Genomic DNA, 27073 nt, shown 5'->3' on the forward strand with positions numbered 1-27073 from the left:
TGTCATTACAATGGTGGAGCTGGTACATGTGCCCAGTCCAACAGTGGGGCCAGATACAGGGCCAATTGCCCAAAAAGACTGCTGAAGTTTTGCTGCACATGCTTAAAAATGCAGAGTGGCCCTGGCTGGATGGCACAATTGGTTGGAGCATCCTCCCATATACCAAAAGCTTGTGGGTTCAATCCCCAGTTGAGGCACGTATGGGAGGCAACCAATCACTGTTTCTATTTCTTTCTCTCGCTCTCTCTGACCCTTCTCCCCTCCTCCATTTCCCTCTCTATAATCAATACACATATCCTCAGGTAAGGATTAAGAAAAAAATGCAGAAACCAATGCTGAACTTAAGGGTTTAGATGTATATTGTCCTTTGGTCATTAAGCACATCCAGATGGACAAAGCTCCCTAGATGGGGCGCAGAACTTTAACAGAGTTCATGGGCAGATTAAACCACATGAACTCTGCCTGCCACACAGACATGATCCTTACTGAAGAAGAGCGATTGTTCCTAAACCAGAAGAGGAGGATGCACACACACACACACACACACACAAATTCCAGAAGAAACTGAAAGAACAAAAACTTATGGCCCAGGAGTAAATTCAGCATAAAATAAACGCTAATAAAAGAGTAAAAAAAAGAAATCAATGCTAAAATCCAAGTTTCTAGCTTGAAAAATTGGTTCGCTGGTCCTACTGATCAGGTACAGGGAAAATAAAAGGCAAATTATTACATTTGCTTGCATATCCAAACATAATTTATGTTGGAAGGGGCAGTTCTACATATTGAAATGTTATGATATCTAAATTGTAAATATAATATACCTACATAATTCTTACCAGTAAATAAGATATCTTAAACTGTTTTCATGAAATAACTCTTTATTTAATAGAAGACACTGATAATATAAATTTTATGCCCATCCACCTACCTTGCTAAAAATAACTCTATGATCAGAATCAACTACTAAAAATATAAGTGAATAAATAACCACTTTTTTAAGAACCATAAACCTAAATATGTTCATAGGAAAAGTATCCAAGAGAAATTTCATTATCTTTCTACTGAGAAAAAATATCCTTTGCATATCCAATTGAAGACTACATTGTTAAATCTTGTTAAGAAATATAGAAGAATGATACCAAACTATATCACTGAAGGAAATTAAAAACCACCAGTCTTCCACTCTATCCCACAGGTATTTTACAGCTACTAACCAAACAATTCAAAAAAAAAGGAGAAATATCCACAAAAAAAAAGTAGTATACCGTGAGAAACAGAATTCTAATTGTTTCTTCAGACATTCTTTTAGATCTTCCCTAGAAATTGCTGAACTGCTTTCTCCTGAAGGTAAAAAATAAGAGGGAAAAGTTAATACCAAATTACCACAGGTGGTAAACTTTACATATTGTTATACTCAGAATAAGGCCCAAAATACACACAAATTAAACTCATCAAATTGAACTGTTTTATTAAATTATTTTTTTAGAATTCAGATAGCTCAAAGTCCAACTAATTTCTTTCAACCTATCTATCTATTCTTCATTTAGACAGATTTCACATCAGTTTAAAGACTTTTACCAAGTAATTAACAAAACACTATTAACACTAAACTCACTTGTCTACCATATTGCAAAATACTATCCTAAATACTTTAAATTAAAGAACAAGCCCTGGCTGGTATGGCTCAGTGGATTGAGAACTAAAAGGTTACAGGTTTGATTCCCGGTCAGGGCACATTTCTGTGTTGCTAGCCAGGTCCCCGGTTGGGAGTATGTGAGACAAATGTACGAGATGTGTGCGATGTCTCTCTCATACATTGATGTTTTTCTCCCTCTCTTTCTCAAAATAAATAAAATCTTAAAAAATAAAGAACAAGAGTAGTATTAATCTAAATTTCAAAATATTAACTACTTAAACAAAGTAGGATAATATATATATATACACACATCTGAAGTACTAATAGTAAATCTGATATTGGTCACACTCCTTAGACTTCTCTCTCTTAATACTCTTTTATTTCCTTGATTTTAGAGTACCATTGTCTTCCTAGGAATATTTAAAGAACTCAAATGTCCAAAGGACCAGATCAACTCTGTAATAGTCTTCCATGCTTTCTATTATTTAAACCCAGAACATGAGACTTTTTTCCAGGACTCAAGCTTGGAAAACCATCATTTTTTTACACAAAACATTACAAACTCAAAGCATTTACTTTGTCCTCTTCTTAAAAAGCATCAATGATTAATTTCCTTTAAATACACAGACAACAGGATGTATATAACGATAAATTCTGTGCATAATTTTACCACTACCTTGTCTTACTATTCAAGATTCAAAGTGACCTTATATATTAACTTCATTAAAATGAATATATGTATTCTATCTTTATGTATATATAATCTTTCTAATATACAAAATTTGTCTACCCACCTGCTACCTAAATGAGTAATAATTTTATTTAACCTTTCAATATCACTATGGCACATTTATTAAAATACCAACTGGTTGCCACATCCCTTAAATCAACTCTATGTTCAAAGTAGCCAGTAGTTAGGTATACTATGACCACAAGTAGAAAGTAGAACCTACCACTTTAAATTATTATATGTAAATACCACCCCATTCCACTTCAGAAATCAACCTACAAGCTAACAGACCTTTGAAATCAAGTCCAATTATATGTAACAAGGAAACTGAACACAAAGGAGGTTTATATAATTTACAGAAGGCAGAGATAGAAATGCCTCCCCTCCCATTACACTCATTTTCCAAAAAGACTCTTCAGAAATTAGAAAAATAAAGTTAGGTCATTAGGGTCTGTGGTCCATTTTTAGGGTCCTTTAAATTTCCTCCATCTCAAATCCAATCAACTACTAATTCATGACAATTAAATGAATGTGAAAAACACGTTTCACAACTTAATTACAGTAGACCATCTTTTCAATACATCCTTTTCCTTAAAATTCTCCACACAATTTCACATTTATAAATGCACTTCACACTGAAAAAAGTGATAGGAAAATTGGCAGAACTTGCACTAATCCCAACTAATAGACTAGGCCTAAGACTTGGACCCTATGAAAGATTGTAATTTAGGTCTCTTTCAACTATTCTGACTTTTTTTTCCTTTTAGCTTTAATTTAACAAATAGGAAATTTAAAGTAAATAATTTTAAAATTACAATTTTCATATTTGGCCATTTTAAAACTATTTATGACAATCACTTAATAATATTTCACTTACATAAACTTCCAATAAGAAAATAAACTAATCAACGTTATAGGTTAATTAAAACAATGATAGAGACTTGGGGCATGTGGGGGTGGGGTGGGGGTAGATAGCATAATGCATTCTCATTTGACCAATAAAACCTAAAGCTTACCAGGATCGTCATATATTTGGTAACTCAGATCTTCTGGCCCTAAAATCATTCCATCAGTTGACTCTTCAATGCCTATAGAATTTCTTGTGGTTTCACATGATGAATACATTACTTCATATTCCTTACACATATCATCTGAAAGCTCTGTATTACCTGTATGAAATAAAACATATGGAGAATAAACAAATTCTTTTTTTTTTTTTGAGGTATAGAGACACACATTTTATTACAATATAAAGCATCACATTATAACAACCAAAGTCTCCGCCATAAGGTAGATAAACTAGAATGTAAATGAAAGTTCTGTAACTCAAACAGGGTCTCGATGATCATCTCTCAGGCATGTGGTAGGAAGCGTCCTCCATTGTTTACAGGGAAGTAGGAGAGGAAACCCTTTAGAAGTTTCTTCCCACTGTAAGAATCTCTCATCATGGCCCAAGTGATCTAACCTGGTCTAGTGAATGAATGTTTGTTATTGTCCTACGATTTTAGAATCTCTGATGTAGGAAAGCAGATGTTAGTCATCTCTCTTTGCCTTTTCTTTTCTTTTCTTTTTTTTTTTTAATTTTTATTGTTATTCAATTACAGTTGTATGCCTTTTCTCCCCATCCCTCCACCCCACCCAACAAATTCTTTAAATCCTATCTTTAGGAACTCTGGGCCCTATTTCTTCTATAACAACATTTCAAGGAATTCTACCAGTTAGAAAAATGTCCACATGGTTTAAAGTAAGAGTTCTCTTCCCAAGGGAGTTACATTTTGACAATTATGGATAAGCAAAAATGATTAACAATAGCTTAAACTTATATAGCACTATGTATCAGACAACTTAATGTACTTTACTCAATTCTGTCAAACATTATTATCATAATTACTATTTTATTATTATTATTTAATCTATAGATCAAGGACACAAGTATGAAAAAATTAAGTCATACGCCCAAGGTCAAATAAGTGGGTAAATAGCATTGCCAATGACAGTAGATCAAAACTAATTTATAAATATCATGCCCTTGATAGTGTTGCTCAGTGGTTGGAGTATTGTCCTGTAACCAAAGGGTTGCGGGTTTGATTCCTGTTCGGAGCACATGCCTAGGTTGTGGGATCATCCCCTGTCCGGGCACGGGCGTGTGCAACCCTCTGTTCAGATGCTATGATCCCTGGTCTGGGTACGAACGAAGGCAACCAACTGATACTTCTCTTGCATCAATGTTTCTCTCCCTTCCTCTCTCTAAAAAAGCAAATGAAAATGTCCTTGGGTAAGGATAAAAAAAAAAAAAAAAAAAGAAAAACCAACCTAACTTATAAATATATTATGAATGGGTTAAAGGCTAGACCAAAGATACAGTTATTATTTATAATTAATGACCATTCATATTAGATATAAGAATTATATACAAACTACATGTTAAACATTTATAAACATGTATAATCAAATAATCAAAGGATGCACCCCAAAGTTCCATAAACTGATTTGGCTATATGTTTAACCTATATGTTATTTGTTTTGATAAAATGTTTAGGACTTACCCTCAGGATGAGACCCTGATGTAGCTGCTGTTTCGTGCCAAGAGCTTTCAGTTCCATGAGTTACTGGCGTGGCATCAGTATTTCCAGGAGGAATTTCTTGCCACACTTTGGCATTAGGATTTAAACCAGTTCCTTTAGATGTTACCTGCTAAATAATCAAAGGACCTATTTATAAATTTTAAAAGCCAGTTGCATTAAAAATAAAAATCTAGGTAAAAGACTTTTTCCATTACTTAAATGTGAAGAAAACCCCCAGCAGGTGAAGTTAAAAGTTAAATGTAAATTCAAATGTCATAGAAAATTAGCTTTGAAGAAACAGATGCAAATCACAGCAGATGGATGATAATACAAAACTGCAACAGAACACTAAAAATAAATACTAGGTAAATAAAATTCTAAAAAGAATACACATGCACACAAATACAGATAAAATACCATTTTACACTTATTAAATTAGCAAAGCACTTAAAAATAATTCTCACATTGGCATAAAATTTGCCAACTCATTCTTTACTGGAGATTGTATAAAATAGTACATCTCATTCCTACATATTAACATTATTTATTAACAGCCAAGAAATGGAACTAACCCAAAGTCAGACAAGGAAAAAGTTATGACGCTCACTGGTAAAGTAGTACACAGACATTCAAAATTATAAAGATACATTACCATATTTTTAAAACCTAAAGGGGTACTATAACATCACAAAGAAAAAATTTCCACTTACTAAACTATGACACATCAAATATTTTAGGATGTTTCCCAATTTTCAGAGAAGTACCTCCCTTTTACAGGTTATCCTAAGAGAAATAACATATCTAACTAAAGACACACTGAGATTAAGTATAAAGTCAGTATTAATCATACAATGATTACAACTCATAGATCAGAACAACTGCAAAAAGTACATAATATGGATATGGGCTAGAAGGGACCATGATGTGCTACAAAAACCAGATCAAGGATTTCTTTCCTTCATAAAGCATTTCATTAATAAAGCATTCTATTAAAATGTTGCCTTAAATTTTAGTCATAAAAAATATGAAACTTGCTCTGGCTGGTATGGCTCAGAGAACTGAGCATCATTAGCATGTGAACTGAAAGGTTGCTGGTTCGATTTCCTCTCAGGGCACAAGCCTGGGCTGTGGGCCAGGTCCCCTGTTGGGGGCCTGCAAGAGGCAACCAGTCGATGTTTCTCTCGCACATGGATGTTTCTCTCCCTCTCTTTCTCCCTTCCTCCCCTCTCCCTGAAAATAAATAAAATCTTAAAAATATATATATAAAAATATAAAAGCTTATTGCATCTATTAGGAATTTTTCAGGTCAGAGAACAAATGTGACAATGTCTAATATATTAAAATCAAATATTGTTTTGTGCGTATACATAATATACTATTTTTTGTTTTATAGTTATTACTATTTTATAGTCATTTATTAAATTTACATAAGTGTTGACTATTTTCTATATCATCATTCTTTCTTCCATTTCAGATCTTTCTTCTGGAATCATTTTCCTTCTTCCCCTAGGACACCACTGAGATTTTTTTTTTTTTTTTTAGTAAACTCTCAAATGGTGGATTCTCTAAAAAAAACTTTTATTTTTACCCATTGCCTCTGCTATATACAGAATTCTTGCTAGGCACATATTCCCTTTCAGTACATTAAAGATATCCCCATTGCCTTCTGGTGTGCATTATTGCTGATCAGAAAATCAGTCATTAGTCTAGCTGATTCCTAAAATCTCTTTTATCTCTGGTTGCTTAAATTCTGTCAATGGTATCCAATGGTTTTGCACTCATAAGTCTAAGTGTAAAATTCTTTTTTATTCTACTTGGGAATTCACTGAGCTCTTTGAAATTGAATGTATCTTCCATCAATTCCATAAAATTCTCAGCCATTAGCTCTTCAAATATATCCTCTCCAGCAATTGCTCTATTACTTCCTTCTGAAACTCCAATAAAATATTTTATACATTCTCATCTTATGTTCTACTTCTCTGTACCAGTCTCTTTCCCATTTTCCATTTCTTAGCCTTTCTAAGAAATCACATTCTGCATGGCAACAGTGATCCTGAGAAGGAAGAACAAAGTTGGAGGAATCATGCTACCTAATATGAAACTATACTCTAAGGACATAGTAATCAAAACAACATGGTACTGGCATAAAACCAGAAATCAACAGAACAGAACAGAGAGCCCAGAAATAAACCCACACCTTTACAGTCAATTAATATTCGACAGGAAGCAAGCACATACAATGGGCTAAAGATAGTTTATACAATAAATGGTGTTGGGGAAAACTGGATACGTGCAAAAAAAAAAAAAGAAGAAGAAAGAAAGAAAGAAGGGAAGAAAGAAACTAGAAACTAGACCACCTTCTTATATCACACACAAGAAACAATTCAAAATGGATCAAAGACTTAAATGTTAGACCCTGACATAAAAATCATATTAGAAAACATAGGCAGCAAAATCTGAGACATTGCTCGTAGCAATATTTTTTGGATGTATCTCCTTAGGCAAGGGAAACAAAAGAAAAAATAAACAAATGGGACTACATCAAACTAAAAAGTTTTTGCACAACAAAGGAAAACATCAACAAAAGAAGCAGACAACCCACAGAATGTAAGAACATATTCGCTGATATATCTGATAAGGGGTTAATATCCAAAACTTACTAAGAGCTTACAAAACTCAACACCAAAAAAACAAACAACCCAATAAAAAAAATGGGCAAAAGACCTGAATAGACACTTCTCCAAAGAGGACATACAGATGGCCAATAAATATATGAAAAGATGCTCAATATCACTAATAACCAGAGAAATGTAAATTAAAACCACAATAAGATATCACCCCACATCTGTCAGAATGGCTATCAACAAACAAGTGCTGGCAAGGATGTGGAGAAAGGGGAACCCTTTTGCACTGTTGGTGGAAATGCAAATTGGTGAAGCCACTGTGGAAAGCAGTATGAAGATACCTCAAAAATTAAGCAATCCCACTTCTGGGAATATATCCAAAGGAACACAAAACACTAATTTGAAAGAACATAAGCACCCCTATGTTCATTGCAGCATTATTTACTATCCTAAGATATGGAAGCAGCCCAAGTGTCCATCAATAGATGAGTGGATAAAAAGACTATGGGACATTTACACAATGGACTACTACTCAGCAATAAAAAGCACAAAAATTTTATCCTTTGTGACATTATGAATGGAGCTTATAAGCTAAGTGAAATAAGCCAGGCAGAGAAAGACAAAGATTTCACACATATGTGGAATCTAATGAACAAACTGAACGAACAAGCAAAACAGAGACAGACTCATAGATAGCAAGATGACAGCTAAGGGAGTGAGAGGGTAGGGAGTGGTAGGATTGAGCAAAAAGGAAAAAGGACACATGGACAACAGTGTGGTGATTGCAGGGGTGGGAGGGGACTAAATGGTAATGAAAAAAATACAATAAAAAACTTAAAAAAAAAAAAGAAATCACATTATCTGCAATTTCTTAAGATCTATCTTCCAGTTCATCAATTGCCTCTTCAGCTGCTTCTAAGAGGTGGTCACCTTGTCCAGCAAGTTTCTAAGTTCATTCGTGTGTGTGTGTGTGTGTGTGTGTGTGTATTTTTTATCTTCGCCTAAGGACATTCTTATTGATTTTTTAGAGAGGGAAAGGGAGGTGGGGGAATAGAGAGAAACACTGATGAGTGAGAGAAGCATCAACTGGTTGCCTCTTGTATGCACTCTGACTGGGAACTGAACCCACAACCTAGACATGTGCCTTGACTGGGAATCAAACCTGCAACCTTTTGGTTTACAGGATGATGCTCCAACCAACTGAGCCATACCAGCCAGGGAATTTTTGTTGTTGTTTGTCTGTTTCTTAAAGATCCTTTTGGTTCATTTCGCACATCTGATCAGTGTTTTGTTTCTTGATCATTCCTTGAGTGCCTTCCTTCCTTTAAGCATATTAAGTGTTCATATTTTGCAATCTGTATTTGATATAATAGTATCTGCAATCTTTGAGGTTCTATTTTGCAATTTGTTGTTTCTGCTAAACTATTTTCATCATTCCTCACATGTTTTATGATTTTACAGTATAAGCCTATTTTTCTTGGTCCTTCATTTGTGGGAATTTTGAAGATTATGTTTTAAATGTGCTATTCAGGAGAGAATTCGTTTTCTTTCTGCTAGATCAGCAATTTTCAACCTTTTTCATCTTATGGCACACATAAACTACTAAAATTCTGTGACACACCAAAAAATACATTTTTTGCAGATCTGACAAAAAATAGGTATAATTTTGGTTCATTCACACCAGTTATTGTATTGGCTGTTGTCATTTTTTTTTTATTTGACAATTTAAGGGAAAAAAGATCAGTGCCCATGACTAAATAGTCAGGTATCGCATGTTTGAAAAATCCTTGCGGCACACCAGCATGCCATGGCACAATGGTAGAAAAATCACTGTGGTAGATGACTGTGTATCAATCTAGTATTACTTTAAATGTTCAACACAGATTTTACGGAATAACAGATAGTGTGAATTTTGCCCTACTCTGGCCAACAAAAAGGATTTGTGGCTAAAATTATTAGGGAAGACCTCTCCCCCACCAATCCAGAACCAAGGCTGAAGTTCCCTTCTTTGAGAAAGCTTGTTTTTTTCCCTACTTTACCTTGTATCCTGCCTCTAAGCACTGCTCATTAAAACCAAAGCTCTGGGCCTCTAAGAATCAACGAAGCATGAAGGGTAGCCCCTGGGTTTACTGCCTGCTTATCTCTTTGGATTAGTATTTTCTGACTGTTTTTGGTCTGAAGACTTCTTTTGCTACATCAGTTTAAATCTCTCCTTTAATAATTCTTTTAAAAGTACCAATATTGTCTTAATAATGCTAAATCAAAGTGTAATTCCAACAACTGAGAGGCAACTATGGCGAAACAGAAAAAAATTAACTTTATTTTGTTAGCCAGGGATTATGAAATTATTGGCCTCAGTTTCCCAATTTTTAAAAAACATAATGCCTAGTCTACCAAAACTCCGTACACTTTCTACACACCTTGAACACCTACCTTAACCTTAACAAAACCTTATCAAAATTGGTGAATTTTTGTGCAGCTACTTTAATATTGAAGATGGAAGAAAATATGCAATATTCTTGGTGTATTATGCTTTATTATTTTAAGAAAGGTAAAAATGTAACTGAAATGCAAAAAAAAGATTTGTGCAGCGTGTGGAGAAGGTGCTATGACTGACTGACATGTCAAAAGTGGTTTGCGACGTTTCCTGGTACTATTGACATTTTGCTGTGGGGCTGTCTTATGCATTGGAAGGTGTTTAGCACTTCCCTTGGTCTCTACCCACTAGAAGTCAATAAATAGTAGGAGACAGCTGACATACTCAAAATATCCAAATCAATAAGCTTATTGGTAAAAATGAAAAATCTGTCTTATTTTACAGAATAAACCACACAGTCTTTTGGGCTAACCCAATAGTTCAACTATTAACACAAACCACATAAGAGTAAACCTACAACTGTGTATTGAATAAAATAGTAGAGTCATGTGCATAAAAAAGGAATTAAGTGTTAAGCAACTATGTAGTGTTAAGCAACTTTCTAACAAGACAGACCAGAGTCAGTAACATTCTTCCTCAAAAAAAAAAAAAAAAAAAAAAGTGTCCTGAGTTTAAAATGGAAGTCTTAGGTCACAATGCTTCTTGACTTTTGGTTTCAGGGCTTTAAGCCTTTTTACAACAACATAAAAACCAATTAATAAAGTGCCAAACCTTAAAGGGGAGCAACAGCATCTTTGAAGATACACCATTTCAATAATCATAGCAATTCCTACGTTAGAAATGTTAACTCACAATTACCTCATACCATAATTAGCTCAGGGACAAAACCAACTAGTTTTCTTTTTTTAAAAGATTTTATTTATTTATTTTTGAGAGGGAGAGGGAAGGAGAAAGAGAGAGAGAAACATCAGTGCGTGGTTGCCTCTTGAGCGCAAGCCCGGCATGTGCCGACTGGGAATCGAACCAAGGACCCTTTGGCTCACAGTTCCGTGCTCAATCTACTAAGCCACATCAGACAGGCCCAGCTAGTTTTCTTACAGCATCATCAGGTGGCACCACCAAAAGAGGTACCAGGGGTTGTTCTAAAACCTCTATGGCATAATTTTAGGAGTTATATTTATATTTGTTACTCTGTAGACATGCAAACAATGTGTACCATACCAAAAGTATTCTTATCAAGGATTTTTAGCAGTCAGTCTTCAAAGTCCACTCCGGCTAAATTACAGATAAAAGTAATTGATTAAAGGATAGTAGTATAACTGTCACTATGTCAATAGAAGGGCTGATAAAACAGATGCAACAGTAGTAACACCACCCAAAATAATGTTGCAGAAGTTGTTTGATGTCCAGGAAATCACTATCCCTGTCACTACCAAGCACTAAATGCCAAAATCCATTACTGAATTCAATTACTTTACTCAAGGTAAAGTAATATGCACAAGGTTACACAGCTATTAAGACAGAACCAGGATTTGAATCTAGGAAGTCTGGAGCCTGCCACTATACTAGAGTTGCCTTAGAAGAAACTTTAAGACTACTAGTTACATTCTATTTAAGAAATATCACCAATCTTCTCACCAAGACAACTGTTCCCTGTCCCCAGTTCTGCCTAAGAGTGGCTAATAATCCAGAAGAAACAGATGAAGAATATAGCCACCAGATAAGAACTAGGGTCCCCAGGACAGAAGTTAATTCAGCTCTGCAATAATTTTTTATCCTAGGGCCAGGGTATAGCTAATTTTCAGTTAAAAAAAATAAATAAGTAATACACACACACACTTGTGCTCAAGTAGTTCATGAAATTTTACCTTCTACCACAAAGTATGTATCCTAATCTGAATTATTCCATCTGCAAACTCGACAATGGCAGTGACCTTGTTTATGACTTACTGCTCCCCAGTACCCTGAACAGTGACTAGCACACAGGAGGCCAACATAAAATGTGTAGAATGAATATATACTATGATTGTTTTCTCAAACTTTACTGTGCAAAAGAATCATCTGTGGATCTTGATAATGTGCAGATTCTGATTCAATATCCAGTTGTTGGGTCAGAAAGTTTATATTCTAACAATCCCCTGGGTCAAGAAGTCTTCTGGTGATCCAGAGCTCACGCTTTGAATAGCAAGGTAACTGGACCACCCTAGGTCATTTTCCCCAAGTTCTCCAAGCTGTCAAGAAACAGAATTCACTTACTCTCCACTGTGCAAGGAATCTGAAGTTTATTCATCAATAAAGATATAGGTACTGGTCCTCTAGTGTCAGAGGGAAAGATAAGACTTATACCCCCAAAGTCCCACTACCTCAGTCAGATGGCATCTGACAACTGTTTAAAAAACAAAACAAAACAAAACAAAACTAAGGCCTCCCTAGATTAGTGGCTTAATTTAGGGGGATCATGGATTGAGATGAAAATATAATCAAAACTACAGACTTCTCCTACACAGTTCTACACATGAGATTCATGAATACCCTTACTAAAGATTAGACTATTAAATTTAACTTTAAGTAATATAAATAGTCCTCAAAAGAACTGAGCCATTTTACTTCAAATTGGTTATCTGATAAAGCCAATGGCTAACTATACAAATGAACTCAAAAAAAAGGAAAAAATCCTCAAACATCACTATTAAATATCAAAATAATTCCTTTCAAAAAGGGCATCTTTTAATCCCTAGTGTGTATAGTCAAGTCAGCAAACCATTTAGTTTCAAATGAAAATGACCACAACACTAAGATGAGACTTATTTTCATAAATATATATGAAAGCAGCAGCTCACATATGGTGTTTATGTACCAGATTCTACATGTTCTCCATTAACTGTCAATCCTCTTAACAACCCTGTGGGACAGATATTAATATTTTCCTCATGAATTAGTATTATTCTCAATTTACAGATAAAATATAAAGAGGTTAAAAACCTTGCCCAAGGTCATACAATTAGAAAGTGGCTCACCTTGAGCAGGCAGAGTCCAAATTCTTAACCATTCTTTTACGTAACCTTCTATATAAATGTACCTTATCATTATTACTCAACCACTGCTCTCCTATTTTCTTCCTTTCCCCAACTCAAAAGGCTAGAATAATCCTATTTCCCTTGCTTTCCTTAACTGCAAATTTTTGTAAATCCTATGAATTTACATTTCCCATAGCCACAACAAATATTTATTTTAATGCCAACTTATGTAACCTATGTTGCTCCTAAGGGAAAAAACTGCCAATAAACACAGCGAATCTTTCATCTCCTCTGAAAAATTAAAAATTATCATACTAGACTTAAACTAGACCATTAAGAATGAAACGGGGTGAGACATCTGTTCCAGAAAACAGGTGTACACTATGACTGTCCAGGACAAAATGGGAAGTATGGTCTCCCTACCTGTTTTATAGTTTGTGGTATCTAGTGGTGTGAAATACTAGCAAACTATGTGCTACATAAACCCTGATCGCTCCTGACTTTTCTGTCCTGACACAAAAAATGCTTTTCTCAGTAACATATAAACCAAACCAAACTCCTAATCTTTGGAATTTGGCTTCATGCCTACGGTTCATACCCTACTCCTAGTAATATTTACCCAAAGTACTCCTCTGTCTGTGGTTTCGAGCCAGTAATTTATAAATACAGAGATATTTTCTGAACCAAATATTGGTTCAAATGGTCTGACAAGGCAACAGACAAGTGGGGAAACATGAGTATGTGATATTCAAAAGTTTCTTTCTTGCATTTACTTAACACACATTAGAAAAAATATTTTTCAAAAAGAGCAAATATAACATGCCTATTTGCATTTTATCATTTGTGTTCCGTTAAATCTTGCATGTAAATGAGTTTGTACTTTAATATATTGAACTCTTCATTCTTGTTTTAAAAGTTTTGTCCAAGTAAAACTAAACTCTTAAACTACAAAAAAAAAATTGTAAATAAGGTAATTAATTACCCTGTTTCGTTCACCTGAACCAGAGAAAATTATAAAAGTAACAAGGTTAAAACAGAACTCAAAAAGTTACACATCTCTTAAATCAGTGCTATCTCACAGTAGTTATCGCAATTACCAATGCTGCTATCGTGTAGTTTTGATAAATTTACCAGAAATATCTAATACATAAAGCACAAAGTTCAGTAGTTTTGGAAGGCAACACTTATATACTGAACAATTTACATCATAATATTTACTGTGATCAAATGATAGTGTCTGTAAAGCCCTTACCTAATTATACGTATTACAACGCTTACTTAATTCATAAACACCACAAACACCATGAATACAACCTAATTCTGTCAGAAGAAATTATTAATCTCAAATTATGAATAGGAACTTGAGGCTCAAAAAGTCATCACTTGTCTCAGGTCATACAGCTAATGTTTGAACCCAGGATTCCAAAACCCTTGCAGAGAATCACAGTGCACTAATACAAGAGTTGACAATGTTTTCAAGACTGAAAACCTCCCTCAAAAGTTAAACTTTAAACAAAACAAAACTTAAGCAAAACACAGAATATAGGAATGATAAATTAAAATGCTATTCACACTATCAGAGTTACAGTCATTTTTCACTTAAGGATATTTGAAGAGAATCTTCAAATTGACAGCTGGATTAGTTTCTCACTTCCTCTACTTTCCACTCCTCTGCAATACAGGCTCAGACCCCATTTCTAACTACAAAATCTCTTTTTGAGCTTCTAGATAGAAGAACAAAATCACAGATTTGAAATGTTCATGTCTAGTATTAAGGATCACTTCCATCAACTGTGAAGTATTAATAATATGAAGCTGGCATATAGCCCAAACAAATCAAAATTGATACAAAATAGATGAATACCAATATTTCTACTAGTTTTTCACATACTATACTTTGAAGCACTATGAAGTACTTCTACATTTTTATGTTCATCTCTGAGCATTTTATTCCACTTTTCACACTTCAAAAATAGTTTTTACTTCATTTTCAGTCCATTATATCTAAAAATATTTTATTTGAAAATGTTTTACTCATTTTTAAATTCTGCCATCAAGTTGTAATAAATATAAAACCCAATTGTTCAAAAATCACTCAGCTATTCACTTATTTAGAATTCTTTTGGGCAATCACTTCCCAATCCATTTAGGCACTTCTTTTCTAAGTTACTTTTTATATCTAATAACTTTTTATAAATAATTACTTAAGCTATGGGGAAAAAACTGAGTACTGTGCATAGGCACACCACTTATGATTACTGTAATATAAAATTAATGAAAAATTATCTAGTCAAATATTTCACTATTTTCATACTCTAAGGCAAACCTAAAATGTAAAATGTTATCACCTAAAAAAGCAGAAAACTTTGGAACTCAGATAAATTATTTTTAAAATTATGTAAGATCTAGAGAAAGGGGAAAATGGAATTTGATTAATGTGTACAGAGTTTCAATTTTGCAAGATGAAGAGCCCTAGAGATGGACAGTGGTGATGGCTGCATACCCCGCAAATGTACTTAATACCACCGAACTACATACTTAAAGTGGTGATGATACATTTTATGTTATGTATATTGTACCATAATTAAATTATGTGAGTTATTAAAGCATCTTAGGGTGCAAAAAACTCATTGCTACCTAAATAAGTGGTTTTAAGTATTTATTTTCAGGAAAAAGTTCAAATAGAGATAGAAACCCAATAAGGAAAGAAAGGAGGGAGGGAGGGAGGGAGGAAGACTGCCAAACAACTAGAGCAGACTGGCTAAAAATATTAGATGGGGGAAAATGATGTAAAAAGTGAATAAAATGTCAGCAACCATAAAAAACATGAAAACTTATGGATTTTGTTTTAACAATTTATGTTGGGACATATGACAATCTTGTGAATTACCTAAACGTTTTTACCCCTTCCCAGAGAGCCACTGCATGTTCTCCTTCAATACAGAGGTGAGAAGAAAAAAAAAACAAAAACAATAAACTACTGAAGTCAATATAACCCTTTGTCTGCAAGACCAAGTTTAAAAAAAAGTGACATCTTGTGTTCACTTCAGCAGCACATATACTAAAATTGGAACGATACAGAGAAGATTGGCATGGGCCCTGCACAAGGATGACACACTAATTCATGAGGTACTCCACATTTTTGAACTAACAAGCAAAACAGAGACAGACTGAGAGCAGGATGACAGCTAAAGTGGGGGTGGGGGTGAGGGATTGAGCAAAAAGGCTAAAGGACTCATGGACATGGACAACAGTGTGGTGCCTGATGGGGGTGGGGGGAATAATGGGACAAAACAGTAATGCAAAAAATACAATAAAAATAAATAAATTACAAAATAAAATTAAATTAAAAAAATTAAAAAATTCTAGGATAAAAAAAGTGACATCTTAACAGGCCTGACACATAGTAAGTACAATATATGTGCTTATCACTATTATTATACTATTATTTTTATCACTATTATTTATCCCATTGATTCCAGTTGTATATTAATAAGCTGGAGTCTCTCCAGAAAAATGCACTCAGGTAAAAGATTCTGAACACAACTGCAGAAGACTCATAGACCCCAGATCTCAGAAGTCCAACTATGATCAGCATACAACTTCGTTAAAGTGGTTCTTAACCTCTCCTGTGCCTCTTAGTAAGTCTAATTAACCTATGGACTTCTTCTCAGAATAACATTTTTAAGTAAATGAAATATTCAGGATCACAAAGTAAACCAAACATATCATGTTCACCAAAGTATTTCTAAATTTCTAATTTAGTAATGATGCATTAAATAACAAGATTTTGAAATATGTAACAAAGAATAACGAGCATAAACAATGCTTCAAGATAATCTGTAAAAACCATAATACAAAAGTTGCAGCCATTGATATTTCAAGAATTTTCATTTCTAGATTTTAATCAGAAGCTAGTATAAACAAAGAGGCAATTATTTTTCCCTCCTCAACCAAGTTCATGGACTTCCTCAATTATGTCTAGGGACCCAGATTAAGAACCTTGGTTTAGGGGAAAGTGTAAAAATAAGTTTTGGAGCCAGAGATTCTGGAATCTCTGGAAGCCAGAGTTCTGAAACTATATTCTGGAAGCCAGACTTCAATCTTTAGTCCCCACATTATTCACACCTGAATGACCTTAGACATCAAATTTCTGAGCTTGGTTTCACTTATTTAAAATAATTCCTATATCATGAGCTTAGACGGATCAAATATTAGTTAACAAAATGCCAATGACTTGTGTGGGTTTTTTTTTCTTTTATTTTTTTACTGATTTTAATGTCATATATTCAGCTCATTTTCGATAAAACTCATTATGAGAAAAATTTAAAACCACATACTGATTCACAAAGAAAATAATTAATGTAAACATTAACTTTCTATTAACACTTTAGTGAGAGCCATGATTTGGCATTGGAAAGACCTGTATCTAAAATTCAATTCCACTACTTTTACTAAGTTACTTAACCTCTCAACCTCAGTTGTCTCATCTGTAAAATGCTACATTGTTGTTTTAGAAACAAGAGGATCTAGTTTAAAACCTCAACAAATGGAACTACTATTAAAGTTCACATTTTAACAAAGCGAAAGGGAGCAATTTGTAACTCAAACGTTTATCTTGGAATTATGTTAATATAAATAAAACTTCAGTCCTCCTTTTACCCGGCAAAACACATACACACTTAAATCTTCAGCATTTAATCGTCATAACATCCCTAACACAAACTGGCATTGCTCAAAACCATATCGGATTTCTTATTCTGCCCAAAAAGAAAAACGAGTATAAAAATCGGTGAACAGAATGGGTTCAACAATTTTTAAACTTTTCATGATTTACTTGTAATGTTCCAATGAATGTTTATTATCTATGTTGGACATACTCTAAAGTAGCTGTGTCAATTTAAAATCCAATTTAAAGATCTCATATTTATCAGATACACTGATTAGGTCAAAAGGTGAGAGCATGTATTTTCCTAACACAAAGAATAAGATCCCTCTCTTCCCCAAAAAAGACTCGCCACAGACTGGCCGATCCATTATACAACCTGTAAATTCTTTCCCTCATTGAAAAGATTCTTTTTATGGGCATAGTTAACAAGTGCCAAGTTGCGAAGTGGCAGCTTTGCTGGTTTGACGTTTTCACAATGCAAGAACAGTATGATCTGGAATCTACTCAAAGCTTTAGCCAGGCAGTCAGCTGACGCTCACTGCACACATGAGAAATACAGAAATAAAGAGAAATTAAACCTCGTATTTGTGTAAGGCAGGTATCTACTACCTAAAATTAAAATAGGTCAAAAGCACACGTCCCAAATACAAGTATGTATATTGTTAAGTAACAATACAAAGGTAGGCTTTCCCCGGACTAAGTTTCTCTCGTTCTTGGAATTTTCCTTGCAAAGAGCTTTTATCCGTTCAAAAAAACAAGCCCTCACGCTGGAGCCGCTGCCTGAGTAACTTTTACAAAAGGTCAAAGCGGTGCCTTTCAAGGTTTCTTCTCCGTTCACAGTAACTCACTTTTCCACCCACAGAACGTTCCAGGGACGCACGGACCGGGACCAAACAAAACTTGGCGGGGTTGCTAAAAATAGGCTTTCAACTTTCTTTTCAAACACACATGCCGATTTTCACCTTCCTCCCTCCACGGCCCCACATGTTGCTCGCCTCTCTCCCAGAGGGCCCCGCGAGACCTCGCTTCAACCCCCAGAACGCACCCACCTGATTACCCCGTTCTCCGCAGACTCCGCCCCCCCCCCCCGCGCCCTGCTCCTGTTTGCCTCCTTTAGGGGATCCATATGGGACACTTTCCCCTTCCTCTGATCCTCACGCCACACCGGAGAGTCTCGCTTTCCCACCGTCAACGTTCCCCTACTCCAGCCCTTACCTCCCACAGCTCCCTAAACCGGGAGAGCGTAGAAGTGGAGCCGCAGGCCTACACGGCCCAGGTGCTGTGTCAGCCTATCTGCCGGTGCCGCGGCGTGTACGGCCTGGAAAGTCACATGGCGGTGGGACCGGCCGGCGCCTCAACACTACTGTTCTCTCAGGGCAGGACGAGATTACCGAGCCCACTCACCTCCACGAAGAGCAACATATCTTCCCCCGGTTGGCCCAATCGTTCTCGCCGCTGCTACTCCAACTGGCTTACAGGCCCAAGCCCCAACGCTAGGATAAGGACACTCTTCTGTCCCCTCCACCCGGCAGTAGACCCGGCTCCTCCCCCGCCGTCAGCCGCTGCGGCCTGACCCGCCCAGTCCCACCTCCCTTAAAGCAGCAACTGTTTCCGGTTCAAAAAAGCAAATGCTTCCGGGAGAAGAGACAATCCTTGGCGCGCTCAATTTTTGCACCACATTTTCCAGCAGCAGTATGGAATATACTATCATCTGTTCTAGGGGGAGGAGGGAAGTGATCGTAGAAAGCACTACGCCGTGCTACGGGGTTGTATAAAAGTCTTACTGCATTCCATCCATTGCCAAACGGATACCTTCCACGGCCATAATCTCTCAATTTTCATAGCCCAAAATGTAGATCTGATAAAAAGCCGACCTTATGCGAAGTGTTCTGGGTTTTTTTTCTTTACTTTCTTCTGTGTGTGTGCGTGTGCGCGCGAAGGGTTGTGAAGGAACGCCCAACTCTTCCGAAAAGGTGGTGGCTCAGAGAAAAAAGTAGGGAAGAAAAATTTTTTAAAGGAGCCGTAATGGCAAAGATGTTAATAGTAGCTGCTCTATTACATGCTTACTGTGTGTTTGGGACTATTCTTAGTATTTTACGTGAATTCATCTTAAAACCATCATATGCAATAAATACTATTAACCCCATTTTACAGTTAAAGAAGGGCTCTAGGAAGGCAGATTTCTATTAGAGACGCCTTTAAAGAACTTTGCCCATGTTAGCTGGAATCAGGTACCCACATCTTCGCTTAGTATGCTGCTACTTTACAATGGTCTGGTTAACCTCTTGATGTAAATGGAATATAATAAAAACAAAAAAAATTTCTTGAGAGTTTAAAATTAAAGTGAGCTTATTAGTCAAGCAGTGAAACAGAAGGCTACTCCACAGGCACCGGAGCCAAAACAAAATTTAAAAAATTTATCTATATAATTTTCTATTAGATGATCCAAAGTCCTTATGATCTTTAAAAATACCTAATAGGATTTATCCCTTCCTTACCAGTCCCACTTCTATATTCTAGTTCAGGTACTCATTTTTTGAAATAGTCATATCTTGATCTTTTCCAGTGGATTTTCCCATTCTATTAATTATAAAATCTTCCTAAAGTGAAAGTTTCATTTTGACCAAACTGCTGTTACTTGCTTTCAAGACTACTCTGATCCCATGGAATTTCCCTTACTTTACCTCAAATGAATCTCCTTTTTCACTTAGATACCAAGTTAATTCACTCATCAAATTGCTATTTGTATCTCATAATCTTCCTAATCCGATCACCAGTAAGCTCAGCATTACTTCATCTCAATTAAACCAATCTCCTCACTTTCCGCCTGAAATACAAGCTCAGCACTCACCTCCAAAGCCATGGCTCAAAATGTCTTCCATGTATGAAAAGCCTTCATTTGTCAATCAACCTTCTCTCTCCATAACGTTTTCCCAAAGACTCTGCTCCCCACAGATCTCTTCTTCATGTCCCTTGTTAGCACTTAAATATTATATTCTATCCTAAGTTCTTTTCTTTTTTTGTTTGTTTTTTAGTTTCTTCACAGATACCCTATCATATTTTTCACAGTCTAGGATAATGGTGGTCACATAGTAATGTCAACAAGTGCTTGGCAAATTGAAAGGGAAGGAGAGAGTTGTAAATTTGCTTTAAAAAGTCTTCATTTCCAGTTGCTGATGAATTCCATGCTGTATAAAAAATATGAGAGAGAGCACAATAATGCTAAATTAGTTTAGTCGATAAGCATGTTGGCTGCTTTGTGAATGTCTATTGGAGTAAGCAATGTAAAGAAATCAAGAGAAATAAAAGTAATGTAGTTTATTACCAACAAAATGTTTAAATTAATTGATAATGACAAGAAATGCTAGATAATGATGAATGTTTTAATCAAACCTCACATTTATAAAAATAATAATTTTCTTTCATTGTGATTCTTTCAGAAAACATGAACTTCCTTGAATAAATATACTTAATTGTGGTTCACAGAAAAGGAGGGAGTAATATTTCCTGATTAGGGGCAGGGTGGGCAGTCTAACCATACAAGAAACTGTCCTGGGGCTTAGAAAAGTTTACATAAGAAAAGGAACCTGAAACAAGATAGATATCCCAATTTAGATGATTTCTTTGGAGAACTTGAGAAAGAATATACCAAATGTTAGAAAAAGAACAGTAAGTGTAACATCTGGTTTTTAGTTCAACTGGTAGAGACAAATAATTCACTTCAATGAGATAAGTAGTAAAACTTTACAAAATGGCTTGGGAAAACAGAGGAGAAAGTAACTTAGACAACAGGACGTTAAAGAGAAAGAAAGATATCTCTGTAAAGTGATATTCTTTAAAAAAAACAATTACTTTATGATCCTGTCTCCACAACATATAAATTGTTTAACTTCACAAGTTTACAACAAGGACTCAACATAGGACTAAATTTACAATAAGTTTAAAGACTCAACATAGAAAGTTTTTGTAGAGAAATTTATATATCCACAACTTGTATAAAATCTAAGCCTACAAAATTACATTATATAGTTTATGAATACATACACCTGTAGTAAAACTACATAAACATAGACCAGACATAGATACATCAAATCCATGATAGTCATTGCCTGTAAGAAGGGACAGAGGGGAAGGAAGGAGTCTGGGGAGTACACCGAAGGGTTCTTCAACTTTATCTCTAATGCTCTCTTTTATTTAACAATATCTGAAGCAGATATGACAAAATGTTATTTGTTCATTCTAGGTGATAGGCACATAGCTATATGACATACCACTTTCTGTACTTTTTCATATTTTTTAAATTAAAAAATGAAAAAGCTACACAGCCAACAAAACCACCCTCTCCTTTAATTTCTCCAGCCTCCCAAATCCTTTCATGTCCTCTGCAATCAAAGGTGCTGCCCAAAGTATTGCTCTTTCAGTTAGAAAGTATACTCTAGCATTCCCTTCAATTTCTGGAGCCAACTATGGAAATTCAAAGCCTTGTTGAGTCAGGTTCCTCGAAAAGAACGGGTAAGTAGGCAGTGTAAAGAGTATGAGCATCATTCAAATAATATCTTCTAAGTTACTACATGTCAGGAAAAGTTGAGGGGCAGCTGAGGACGTTGTAATGCAATTATTCCATTACATTACAAGGCTTAAAAATTCTTAAGAAAAATTTCAAGAAGAGAGAAGAACGAGGAGTTACATTTGATAGACTGGATCTTGAATTCTAACACCTAGATTTTAAGGTCATTTAAGCAGGGCTATGTCTTCTATTTCTTTTATCGTTTCTGTTGTCTATTCTTTTTTACCCACCCTCCCCCCTTCACCCTTCTACCATCACAGAATATAGAATGTCTATTTCTCTGCATATAATAAGCACTCTGTAAATGTTTGAGTCAATGGCAATGTCACAATGCATCTATTATGACATCACCAGAACCAAAACACCATGCTTGGCAAAAGATTAGTCAACCTCTGAGGTCAGGAAAGACCTCTTCTAACTTCCTCGTGGACAGGTTTATCAGCATTTGCCTATATTCTGTGGGGAAAGAAGAAGAAATAAAAGAAAATCACTCAACTTTTCAAAATAATGATCAAAATGCAAAATGAGATAGACAATGAATCTGATTCAGAAAATGAAGTTGTGAATTACACCATCCTGTCCAGACAAGACCTTGGTATACCAGAGGTCCCTAGACTTGAGATACCTGTCTCAGTACAGCAAGTCATCTCTAAGATTCAGCAAGCACAGCTCTTTCGGGCCAGACAGGTAGGTAGTACATGAACACCTTACAGGTTGCAACTTTTTATTTTTTACTTTCCATGACTAGCTACATTGTTTTTAGAACTCATTTTATTTGAATGATATTTGACTGTGTTTGAGGTAACTTTGATTTCAAATGACAATTTCACCTGACTCTGTAGATGAACAAGCTCCAATTTTATATTAATCTCTTTCACTTTCATGTCAGAATTAATCAAGCTTTTAAACAAACAAACAAAAATCACATGTGCTATTGATAATTGAGATACAAAGACAAATTAAAATCTATAGCTAATTTTGATATCTAATTTTAGTCAATAGTTTTACTTTTTTCTTGACTAAGCTTTTATCAAATAGCTATTAGCAAAAGAAATAGATTGCTTTGAATTCTAGCTCCTTCTATTTCCCCTGAACACTGGGTGGAAGAGGGATTTATTATTGGCCAAGAGAAATCCACAGTGAACAAAGAGCTTAAATAATATATCAAATAGACCCCAAACAATTAGGGCTATCCTGCATTCTATTCTCTCAGGCAATACAACAAAATCAGTCAGATTAACAGAAATTAATTCAGGGGAAGTTCTTTTCCCACATTTGAGGAGTGCTAAATGCTATACTTTCTCATTCTCCACATAGACTTCCTCCTGCTCCAGATCCGCACAATTAGCAACAGTAACAGTGTTTGCTTTTAACAACTTCATTGAGGTATAATCGACATACAATAAATCGTGTATCTACAAATTATATAAATTTTGATATACATAAACACCTGTGAAACCTTCATCACAATCAACATAATGAATTACCCAAAAGTTTGTTCATGCCTCTTTTCCATCCCTCCCACACATCCCTCCTTGTCTCCAGACTCCAATCTGCAGCCAACCACCAATATGCTGTTACTATAGATTATTTTCCATTTTAAAACAATGTTATATAAGTGGAATCATATAGTATCTACTTTCTTCTGTCTTCTTTCACTTAGCATAATTATTTTGACATTCTTCCACATTATTGCATATATAAATATCAATAGTTCATTCTTTTTTTTGCTGATTATTGTCCATGAGATGGGTACTTGGGTTGTTTTGGGTTTGGGGTTATTACAAATAAAGTCGCTATGAACATATCATATGAATATGAATATATTCATAACCTATGAACATAAATAAGCTTTTATTTCTTTTTGATTAATACCTAGGTTTGGAATGGCTGGGTAATGTAGTATGTAAATATTCCATTTTTAAAATAAACTACAAACTTTTAAAAAGTGGTTATACGATTTTGTATTCCCACAAGCTGTACATGAGATTTTTCAGTCACTCTCATCTTTATCAACACAGCTGTGTCTTCTGAACACAGCATATCTCTCCATTTATTTAGGTCTAATTTTTCTCAGAAGTGCTTTGCAGTTTTCAATGTCTATATGTCTTGCATACCTTTTGTGAGATTTATTCCTAAGTAGTTCATTTTTCATACTATTGTTTTCTAATTTCCATTCTTAATTGTTCTCAACTAATATGTAAAAATATAGATTTTTGTGTATTAATTTCATATACTGAAACCCCGTGGTTAGTTCTCATAGATTTTCTTTGTACATTTTTTAGGTTTTTCTACATATACAATCCTGTCATATGCTAATAGAGGCTGTTTTATTTTCTCCTTTATATCTGTGTACATTTAAATCTCATTCTTGACACACTGAGTAGGCCAGGACATCCTGTATAAATTTGAGTGGAAGTGATGAGACATCCTTACTTTGTTCTTGATTTTCAGAGAAAGCATTCAGTCTTCCACCATTAAGTATGATAAGAGCTGTATATATTTTATAATGCTCTTTATCAAATTGGGGAAATTCCCTTCTTCTAGTTTGCCTACATTTGATCAGGAATAGATACTGGGTTTTTAAAGTTCTATAGTTGCATATATTGTGAAATGACCACCACAATACATCTAGTTAACTTCCATCGCCACACACGGTTACAAATTCTTTTTCTTGTGATGAGATATTTTAATATTTACTCTCTTAGCAATTTCAAATATGCAGTATAGTATGAACTATAGGAATCATGCTGTACATCATACCCACATGACTTATTAACACTAGGTTTTATCAAAAGCTTCTACTGAACCTAGTGGAATAATCATGTGTTTTTCTCTCTTTGAATCTGTTAATATAGTAAATTACATGGATTTATGAATGCTAAACCAATCCTGAATTTTTTAGATAAACCCCATTTACTCATAATGTAGCATACTTTTTATCATCTTTTATTTGATTTGCTAAAATTCTGTTAACAATTTTTGTGTCCATGTTTATAAGCTGTATTAGTCTGTATAACTTTCTTGTAATGGCATCAGATTAATGCTGGCTTCAAAGACTCAAGTGGAATATTCTCTACAATTTTCTGTAAGAGTTTGTTGAAGAATTGGCATTTCCTTTTATATGTTTGGTAGAAATCACCAGGGCTTCAGTGGGGTAGGGAAAAAACCATTGTAACCATCAAGACTTGGGGTTTTATTTCATGGAAAGGTTAAACTACAAATTTAATTTTAAAAAATCATAGGGCTACTCAGTTTATCTTATTTCTTCTTCAGTGAGCTTTCACAATTTGTGTCTTTCAAGGAATTTGCTCATTTCATCTGAGCTGTTGAGTTTACTGGTCTAAAGTTGTTCATAAAAATCTCTTCCTAACCCTTCACTATCTGTAGGATCTTTAATAATGTCACCTCTCATTTCTGATATTAGTAATTTGTCTTTTTTCTCTGTTTCTGTCTCTTTCTTTGCTTATCAGTATAAAGGTTTATCAGTTTCTCTCTCTGCTTATTAGTCTATAGGTTTATCAATTTTATTGATCTTCTCAAAGAATCAATTTTTTATTTCACTGATTTTCCTCTAATTGCTTTTCTGTTTTCTATTTTACTGATTTCCACATTTATCTTTATTACTTCATTTACACTTTTTACTTTGGGTATAATTTGCTCTTCTTTTTCTAGCTTATTTTTTTAATTTAAGTCATTTTTAAATTTTCAATTACAGTTGACACACAATATTATATTAGTTTCAGGTATATACCCCAGTGATTAGACATTATATAACTTACTAAGTGATCATCTTGATAAGTTTCACACATGTCTGACAACATACATAGTTATTAGAATATTGTTGACTATATTCCCCATGCTGTCCTTTCTGTAACAACCAATTGGTACTTATTAATCCTCTCACCTTTTTCACACATCCCCTAACCCCCCTCCCATCTGGCAATCATCATCATAATGTTCTCTGTATCTATGAGACTGTTTCTGTTCTTCTTTTTAATTTATTTTTGTTTTTTAGATTCAATTGTTGATATATGCATTTATTGCCATTATATTATTCATATTTTTTATCTTTTTCTTCTTCTTAAAGAAGATCCTTTAACATTTCATGTAATATTGGTTTGGTGGTGATAAACTCCTTTAGCTTTTTCTTATCTGGGAAGATCTTTATATGTCCTTCAATTCTAAATGATAGCTTTGCTGGGTAGAGTAATCTTGGTTTTAGATCTTTGCTTTTTTATCACTTTGAATGTTTCTTGCCAATCTCTTCTCTGCAAAGTTTCTGTTGTGAAATCAGCAGGCAGTCTTAATGGGATCTCCCTTGTAGGTAACTACTGCTTCTCTCTTACTGCCTTTAAGATCTTCTCTTTGGCCCTGGCTGGTGTGGCTCAGTGAATTGAGCGCTGGCTTGCAAACTGAAAGGTCACTGGTTTGATTCCCAGTTAGGGCACCTGCCTGGGGAGCAAGACAGGTCCCCAGTTGGGAGGCAACCATTTGATGTCTGTCTCACATTGATGTTTCTCTCCTACTCTTTCTCCTTCCCCTCCCCTTTCTCTAAAAGTAAATAAATCAAATCTTTCTTTTAAATAAAATCTTTTAAAAATAAAAAAAGGTCCTCTCTTTGTCTTTGACCTTTGGCATTTTAATGATGATGTGTCTTGGTGTGGGCCTCTTTGCGTTCATCTTCTTTGGGACTCTCTGTGCTTCTTAGACTTGGATGTCTATTAGTTTCACCAAGTGAGGGAAGTTTTCTGTCATTTTTTCAAATAGGTTTTTGTGGGAAGCTCCAGCACACGGAGTTCTCCCAGCCACTGTGGATGAGAATGAGTCATCCTGGACACAATCTGTTGTTCCGTTGGGAAAGGGGGTGGAGATTCCCTCTAGTGGAG

At 34.9% G+C, this 27073-nt stretch overlaps 2 protein-coding genes, 1 long non-coding RNA gene and 1 other non-coding gene across 7 annotated transcripts in view; 2 read left to right on the forward strand and 2 right to left on the reverse strand.

Moving 5' to 3' along the window:
* Positions 1 to 19166, reverse strand: part of LARP4 (La ribonucleoprotein 4) — a 61878-nt gene extending 42712 nt beyond the window's left edge. For 2 of the 4 annotated variants that reach the window (XM_024575841.3, XM_024575838.3), the window contains exons 1-4: positions 19022 to 19166; positions 4913 to 5060; positions 3383 to 3535; positions 1266 to 1341 (exon numbers count right to left, since the gene is read on the reverse strand). In XM_024575841.3, coding sequence (XP_024431609.1) covers positions 1266 to 1341; positions 3383 to 3535; positions 4913 to 5060; positions 19022 to 19039 — 395 coding nt within the window. In that variant the 5' untranslated portion in view covers positions 19040 to 19166. Of the gene's footprint in view, positions 1 to 1265; positions 1342 to 3382; positions 3536 to 4912; positions 5061 to 18465; positions 18642 to 19021 lie in introns of those variants that run through there. The other 2 variants (XM_024575839.3, XM_045184064.3) reach the window with 2 other exon arrangements.
* Positions 15986 to 16092, forward strand: LOC112318702 (U6 spliceosomal RNA). The gene has a single exon (XR_002976230.2). It is a non-coding gene; the product is annotated as a U6 spliceosomal RNA (small nuclear RNA).
* A 1273-nt stretch (positions 19167 to 20439) lies between the features above and the next one.
* The window catches only part of LOC123478203 (uncharacterized), an 82784-nt gene continuing 76150 nt past the window's right edge, over positions 20440 to 27073 (reverse strand). The window contains exon 3 of the long non-coding RNA XR_006653353.1: positions 20440 to 20805. This is a non-coding gene — a long non-coding RNA (uncharacterized lncRNA). The remainder of the gene's footprint in view (positions 20806 to 27073) is intronic.
* Positions 22506 to 27073, forward strand: part of FAM186A (family with sequence similarity 186 member A) — a 48045-nt gene continuing 43477 nt past the window's right edge. The window contains exon 1 of the mRNA XM_053921498.1: positions 22506 to 22871. Within this exon, the coding sequence (XP_053777473.1) occupies positions 22692 to 22871 (180 nt within the window). The 5' untranslated portion in view covers positions 22506 to 22691. The remainder of the gene's footprint in view (positions 22872 to 27073) is intronic.

Source organism: Desmodus rotundus, chromosome 3, assembly GCF_022682495.2.
Source record: "Desmodus rotundus isolate HL8 chromosome 3, HLdesRot8A.1, whole genome shotgun sequence".
In the NCBI taxonomy this organism is placed as follows: Eukaryota; Metazoa; Chordata; class Mammalia; order Chiroptera; family Phyllostomidae; genus Desmodus; species Desmodus rotundus.